This window comes from Chiloscyllium plagiosum, chromosome 33, assembly GCF_004010195.1.
Source record: "Chiloscyllium plagiosum isolate BGI_BamShark_2017 chromosome 33, ASM401019v2, whole genome shotgun sequence".
Lineage (NCBI taxonomy): Eukaryota > Metazoa > Chordata > Chondrichthyes > Orectolobiformes > Hemiscylliidae > Chiloscyllium > Chiloscyllium plagiosum.
The window spans coordinates 11,918,617-11,926,520 of NC_057742.1; the positions used below are offsets into that span (position 1 = coordinate 11,918,617).

The 7,904-nt window shown below is 44.8% G+C and overlaps 1 protein-coding gene across 3 annotated transcripts in view; it reads left to right on the forward strand.

Annotated features, from left to right (window-relative positions):
* The window catches only part of LOC122539835 (collagen alpha-1(XV) chain-like), a 122,460-nt gene that overhangs the window by 53,636 nt on the left and 60,920 nt on the right, over positions 1–7,904 (forward strand). For all 3 annotated transcript variants that reach the window (XM_043674933.1, XM_043674932.1, XM_043674934.1), the window contains exon 8: positions 1,638–1,826. In XM_043674933.1, the coding sequence (XP_043530868.1) occupies positions 1,638–1,826 (189 nt within the window). The remainder of the gene's footprint in view (positions 1–1,637; positions 1,827–7,904) is intronic.

Genomic DNA, 7,904 nt, shown 5'->3' on the forward strand with positions numbered 1-7,904 from the left:
CACTTCCTCCTCTGTGATCTGGACATTTTGCAAGATGTCACCATCTATTTCCCTCCAGTCTATATCTTCCATATCCTTTTCCACAGTAAATACTGATGCAAAATATTCATTTAGTATCTCCCCCATTTTCTGTGGCTCCACACAAAGGCTGCCTTGCTGATCTTTGAGGGGTCCTATTCTCTCCCTAATTACCCTTTTGTCCTTAATATATTTGTAAAACCCCTTTGGATTCTCCTTAATTCTATTTGCCAAAGCTATCTCATGTCCCCGTTTTGCCCTCCTGATTTGGGCCGAAGGGCCTATTTCCATACTCAAGGAAATCTAATCTAAGCTAATCGATCAAATTGAAATTCCCTCAGCTGCCTTGATGGACTTTTGAGCTCATGATTCCAGACCATGATTCAGGTGTCTGGGTTACTACTAACGGAAATACAATGCCTCCCCACTAACCAAATACTGCTTACTTGACATCTTACAAAGCTTTGCAAATTGGATAGCCCTTGACTTCAGTGTCTGTAACTAGGCTCCAGTGAGATTGGAGAGGAGTGTGAGAGAAAATTTATCAGGTCAACTTAAACGAGGCCGGAATAATTTCTACTGTGAGAACCAAATGAGAAATATTTTTATCTGTTATAGTGCCACTTTCTAGTCAACAAGAATCACCTTCAGTTTTACGCGTAATGTGAAGTGGCAGTGTTATTCTGGTTTCAAGCCAATGTCCTGGGATTCAGTTATCGAAAACAAATGGACTGGGTTGAGAAAAAGGATGCTGCAGATACTGGAAACCTGAAATTAAAAAACCAGAAACTGCTGCCGACACTGCGCAGCATCTGAGGAGAGAGAAACAGAGTTAACGTTTAGAGTTCAAAATTATTTCTTCCAAAGAAAATTTGTATTTGACTCCAAAACTTTAGCTCTGTCTCAGGTCTGTGATCTTCCATCAGACAAAACACCTCCACAGATGCTCCTCTAACCAGATGAGCATTTCCAGCATTTTCTGTTTATCGTCTGAGACATTGCACTGGGTTGCAGTATAACTCCTATCCAATTGGAATCCAGGATACTTAATAAAAAGCCTTCTTCACTTGGGCCTCTCTCGAGAATTCCCAGCATTTTTTCTGCCAAAGTTGTTGATGTGGGGGGGGGAGTAGGGTCAAGCTGATGCTCCTGTTTCCTACTGCTCAATGAAAGACAGAGTGGAGGTCTTTCCTGTGAAAGGATATTTGCAGACATCTTCGTCAACCCAACTGAAATTACGATCCATGGGAAGTGTATGAGGCTGCACCTCATTGCCTTTCAGCTTGGCAACTTTCAGGAATGTTGGAACAGGAGGAGACCATTCAGCCCATCGAGTCTGTCTTGTCATTCAGTAAGACCATGGGCTGATCTGTGGCCCAACTCTGCAGACCCGCCTTTGGTTCATATCCCTAAATACCTCAGTTTACCAAAACTTTATCGCTCTCAGTTTTAAAATTAACACCTGATCCATTATCCGATGCCATTTGTGGAAGAGACTTCTAAACATCCACATTTTTATGTGTAGGATTTCATCAGACAAACAGGTCTCTGGCTGTCTGCGTGATAAATCTCGTCCAGCAGAGTTGCTCTTTTACCTGACAAATGTATTTCCCCCACAGGGGGAGCAGGGGCTCCCAGGCAAACCAGGTCGACATGGAGAAGATGGAGCTCCTGGCCCGGTGGGTCCAGCTGGTCCTGAGGGACACCCTGGACAACCCGGATTACCCGGACAACCCGGATTACCTGGACCACCCGGATTACCCGGACCACCTGGATCAAGAAGAGAAACTGGATGGTTTGGCACTGGGGTGAGTTCCTTTCATCTTTCTATTGCTATAGAGGTATGACATTGGGACAATTGTGTTTGACCTGGTGTTCGGTCCTTAATTACCCTGCAGTTATGCAGGACACATAGTGAGCTCTGAGAAGTGGGAAACCTTTCTACTTTTCCATCTGGTACTTCACCAAGCTACTGTGAAATAGATGCTGGACGGAGCCACTGACCCAGCACGGCAGTGCAGCCGGTGGGGTATTGGTGCTGTAATGCAGCAGATAGGGAGTTAGTACTGTAATACAGCAGATCGGCAGTTAGTACAGTAATGCAGCAGATAAGGAGTTAGCTGTGTAATGCAGCAGATAGGAAGTTAGAACAGTAATGCAGCATTAAAGAGTTAGCACAGTAATGCAGCAGATCGGGAGTTAGCTCAGTAATGCAACAGATAGGGAGTGAGCTGTGTAATGCAGCAGATAGGGAGTTAGCAGTGTAATGCAGCAGATATGGAGTTGGCACATTAATGCAGCAGATTGGGTGTTAGCACAGTAATGCAACAGATAGGGAGTTAGCTGTGTAATGCAGCAGATAGGGATTCAGCCTGTAATGCCGCAGATCAGGAGTTAGCAGTGTAATGCAATAGATCGGAAGTTAGCACAGTAATGCAGCAGATAGGGAGTTAGCTCCGTAATGCAGCAGTTAGGGAGTTAGCTGTGTAATGCAGCAGTTAGGGAGTTAGCTGTGTAATACAGCAGATAGGGAGTTAGCACTGTAATGCGGCAGATAAGGAGTTAGCTCCATAATGCAGCAGTTAGGGAGTTAGCTGTGTAATGCAGCAGATAGGGATTCAGCCTGTAATGCCGCAGATCAGGAGTTACCAGTGTAATACAATAGATAGGGAGTTAGCACAGAAATGCAGCAGATAGGGAGTTAGCTCGTAATGCAGCAGATAGGGAGTTAGCTGTGTAATGCAGACATTAGGGAGTTAGCTGTGTAATGCAGCAGATAGGGATTCAGCCTGTAATGCAGCAGATCAGGAGTTAGCAGTGTAATGCAGCAGATAGAGAGTTAGCACAGTAATGCCGCATATCAGGAGTTAGCAATGTAATGCAATAGATAGGGAGTTAGCTCTGTAATGCAGCAGATAGGGAGTTAGCACAGTAATGCAGGAGATAGAGACATAGCACTGTAATGCAGCAGATAAGGAGTTCGCACTGTAATGCAGCAGGTACAGAGTTAGCACAGTAATGCAGCAGATAGGGAGTTAGTACAGTAATGCAGCATAGGGAGATAGCACTGTAATGCAGCAGATAGCGATTTAGCATTGTAATGCAGCACACAGGGAGTTAGCAATGCAATGCAGCTGATCAGACGTTAGCACTGTAATGCAACAGATTGAGAAATAGCTCCATAATGCAGCAGATAGGGAGTTAGCTCCGTAATGCAGCAAATACGGGGTTAGTACATTAATGCAGCAGATAGGGTGTTAGCACAGAAATGCAGCAGATAAGGAGTTAGCCTGTAATGCAGCAGATCCAGAGTTAGCTCCGCAATGCAGCAGACATGGGGTTCGCACAGTAATACAACAGATAGGGAGTTAGCACTGTAATGCAGGAGTTTAGGAGTTAGCTTGGTAATGCTGGCGATAAGAAGTTAGCTCTGTAATGCAGCAGATCAGGAGTTATTACTAAAATGCAACAGATAGGGAGTTAGCGCTGTAATGCAGCACACAAACAGTTAGCACAGTAATGCAGCAGATAAGGAGTTAGCACAGTAATGCAGCAGAAAGGGAGTCATCACAGTAATGCAACAGATAGGGAGTTAGCACAATAATGCAGCGCACAGGGAGTTAGCTCTGCAATGCAGCAGATAGGGAGTTAGCACTGTAATGCAACAGATAGCGACTTAGCCTGCAATGCAGCAGATAGTGAGTTACCAATGTAATGGATCAGATGAAGAGTTAGCACAATAATGCTGCAGATAGGGAGTTAGCACAGTAATGTGGCAGATTGGGAGTTAGCACAGTAACTTAGTAGATAGGGAGTTAGCGCAGTAATGCAGCATATCGGGTGTTAGCACAGTAATGCAGCAGATACGGGGTTAGCACAGTAATGCAGCACACAAAGAGTTAGCACAGTAATGCAACAGATCGGGAGTTAGCACAGTAATGCAGCAGATACGGGATTAGCACAGTAATGCAGCACACAAAGAGTTAGCACAGTAATGCAGTAGATCGGGATTTGGCACAGTAATTCAGCAGATACAGGGTTAGCACAGTAATGCAGCAGATAGAGAGTTAGCAGGAGATCGGGAGTTAGCTCGGTAATGCAGCAGATAGGGAGTTAGCAAAGTAATGCAGCAGAAAGGGTGTTAGCTGTGTAATGCAGCAGATTGGAGTTAGCACAGTAATATTGCAGACAGGGAGTTAGCTCGGTAATGCAGCAGATAGGGAGTTAGCACAGTAATGCAGCAGATAGGGACTTAGTACTGTAATGCAGCAGATAAGGAGTTAGCACTGTAATATTGCAGACAGGGAGTTAGCTCGGTAATGCAGCAGATAGGGAGTTAGCACAGTAATGCAGCAGATAGGGACTTAGTACTGTAATGCAGCAGATAAGGAGTTAGCACTGTAATATTGCAGACAGGGAGTTAGCTCGGTAATGCAGCAGATAGGGAGTTAGCACAGTAATGCAGCAGATAGGGACTTAGTACTGTAATGCAGCAGATAAGGAGTTAGCACTGTAATATTGCAGACAGGGAGTTAGCTCGGTAATGCAGCAGATAGGGAGTTAGCACAGTAATGCAGCAGATAGGGACTTAGTACTGTAATGCAGCAGATAAGGAGTTAGCACTGTAATATTGCAGACAGGGAGTTAGCTCGGTAATGCAGCAGATAGGGAGTTAGCACAGTAATGCAGCAGATAGGGACTTAGTACTGTAATGCAGCAGATAAGGAGTTAGCACTGTAATATTGCAGACAGGGAGTTAGCTCGGTAATGCAGCAGATAGGGAGTTAGCACAGTAATGCAGCAGATAGGGACTTAGTACTGTAATGCAGCAGATAAGGAGTTAGCACTGTAATATTGCAGACAGGGAGTTAGCTCGGTAATGCAGCAGATAGGGAGTTAGCACAGTAATGCAGCAGATAGGGACTTAGTACTGTAATGCAGCAGATAAGGAGTTAGCACTGTAATATTGCAGACAGGGAGTTAGCTCGGTAATGCAGCAGATAGGGAGTTAGCACAGTAATGCAGCAGATAGGGACTTAGTACTGTAATGCAGCAGATAAGGAGTTAGCACTGTAATATTGCAGACAGGGAGTTAGCTCGGTAATGCAGCAGATAGGGAGTTAGCACAGTAATGCAGCAGATAGGGACTTAGTACTGTAATGCAGCAGATAAGGAGTTAGCACTGTAATATTGCAGACAGGGAGTTAGCTCGGTAATGCAGCAGATAGGGAGTTAGCACAGTAATGCAGCAGATAGGGACTTAGTACTGTAATGCAGCAGATAAGGAGTTAGCACTGTAATATTGCAGACAGGGAGTTAGCTCGGTAATGCAGCAGATAGGGAGTTAGCACAGTAATGCAGCAGATAGGGACTTAGTACTGTAATGCAGCAGATAAGGAGTTAGCACTGTAATATTGCAGACAGGGAGTTAGCTCGGTAATGCAGCAGATAGGGAGTTAGCACAGTAATGCAGCAGATAGGGAGTTAGTACTGTAATGCAGCAGATAGGGAGTTAGCACTGTAATATTCCAGATAGGGAGTTAGCTTGGTAATGCAGCAGATAGGGAGTTAGCACAGTAATGCAGCAGATAGGGACTTAGTACTGTAATGCAGCAGATAAGGAGTTAGCACTGTAATGCAGGAGTTCAGGAGTTAGCTTGGTAATGCTGGAGATAAGAAGTTAGCTCTGTATGCAGCAGATCAGGAGTTATTACTATAATGCAACAGATAGGGAGTTAGCACTGTAATGCAGCACACAAACAGCACAGTAATGCAGCAGATAAGGAGTTAGCACAGTAATGCAGCAGAAAGGGAGTCATCACAGTAATGCAACAGATAAGGAGTTAGCACAATAATGCAGCGCACAGGGAATTAGCTCTGCAATGCAGCAGATAGGGAGTTAGCACAGTAATGCAACAGATAGCGACTTAGCCCGCAATGCAGCAGATAGTGAGTTAGCAATGTTAGCACAGTAATGCAATAGATAGGAAGTTAGCACAGTAATGCCGCAGATAGGGAGTTAGCTGTGTAATGCAGCAGTTAGGGAGTTAGCTGTGTAATGCCGCAGATCAGGAGTTACCAGTGTAATGCCGCAGATCAGGAGTTACCAGTGTAATGCAGCAGATAGGGAGTTAGCACAATAATGCAGCAGATAGGGAGTTAGCTGTGTAATGCAGCAGATAAGGAGTTAGCACTGTAATGCAACAGATAGGGAGTTATCTCGGTAATGCAGCAGATAGGGAGTTAGTTGTGTAATGCAGCACATAGGGAGTTAGCACAATAATGCAGCAGAGAGGGAGTTAGTACTGTAATGCAGCAGATAGGGAGTTAGCACTGTAATGCGGCAGATAAGGAGTTAGCACTGTAATGCAACAGATAGGGAGTTAGCTGTGTAATGCAGCAGATAGGGATTCAGCCTGTAATGCCGCAGGTCAGGAGTTAGCAGTGTAATACAATAGGTAGGGAGTTAGCACAGTAATGCAGCAGATAGGGAGGTAGCTCCGTAATGCAGCAGATAGGGAGGTAGCTCCGTAATGCAGCAGATAGGGAGTTAGCTGTGTAATGCAGCAGATACGGGATTAGCAAAGTAATGCAGCACACAAAGAGTTAGCACAGTAATGTAGTAGATCGGGATTTGGCACAGTAATTCAGCAGATACGGGATTAGCAAAGTAATGCAGCACACAAAGAGTTAGCACAGTAATGCAGTAGATCGGGATTTGGCACAGTAATTCAGCAGATAGGAAGTTAGCACTGTAATATTGCAGATAGGGTGTTAGCAAAGTAATGCAGCAGAAAGGGTGTTAGCTGTGTAATGCAGCAGATAGGGAGTTAGCACAGTAATGCAATAGATAGGGAGTTAGCAGTGTAATGCAGCAGATAGGGAGTTAGCACAGTAATGCTGGAGATAGGGAGTTAGCACAGTAATGCAGCAGATAGGGAGTTAGCTGTGTAATGCAGCAGATAGGGAGTTAGCTGTGTAACGCAGCACATAGCGATTCAGCCTGTAATGCAGTAGATAGGGAATTAGCACGGTAATGAAGCAGATAGGGAGTTGGCACAATAATGCAGCACACAAAGAGTTAGCACAGTAATGCAGTAGATCGGGATTTGGCACAGTAATGCAGCAGATACAGGGTTAGCACAGTAATGCAGCAGATAGAGAGTTAGCACTGTAATGCAGGAGATTGGGAGTTAGCTCGGTAATGCAGGAGATAGGAAATTAGCTCGGTAATGCAGCAGATAGGGAGATGGCACTGTAATATTGCAGATAGGGAGTTAGCACAATAAAGCAGCAGATAAGGAGTTAGCACTGTAATGCAGCAGATAGGGAGTTCGCATGGTAATGCAGCAGATAGGGAGTTAGCACAATAATGCAGCAAATAAGGAGTTAGCACTGTAATGCAACAGATAGGGAGTTAGCTGTGTAATGCAGCAGATAGGGATTCAGCCTGTAATGCCGCAGGTTAGGAAATAGCAGTGTAATACAATAGGTAGGGAGTTAGCACAGTAATGCAGCAGATAGGGAGTTAGCTCCGTAATGCAGCAGATAGGGATTCAGCCTGTAATGCAGCAGATCAGGAGTTAGCAGTGTACTGCAGCAGATAGGGAGTTAGCACAGTAATGCCGCAGATCAGGAGTTAGCAGTGTAATGCAATGGATAGGGAGTTAGCTCTGTAATGCAGCAGATAGGGAGTTAGCACCGTAATGCAGGAGATAGAGACATACGCTGTAATGCAGCAGATAAGGAGTTCGCACTGTAATGCAGCAGGTACGGAATTAGCACAGTAATGCAGCAGATAGGGAGTTAGTACAGTAATGCAGCATAGGGAGATAGCACAGTAATGCAGGAGATAGGGAGATAGCACTGTAATGCAGCAGATAGGG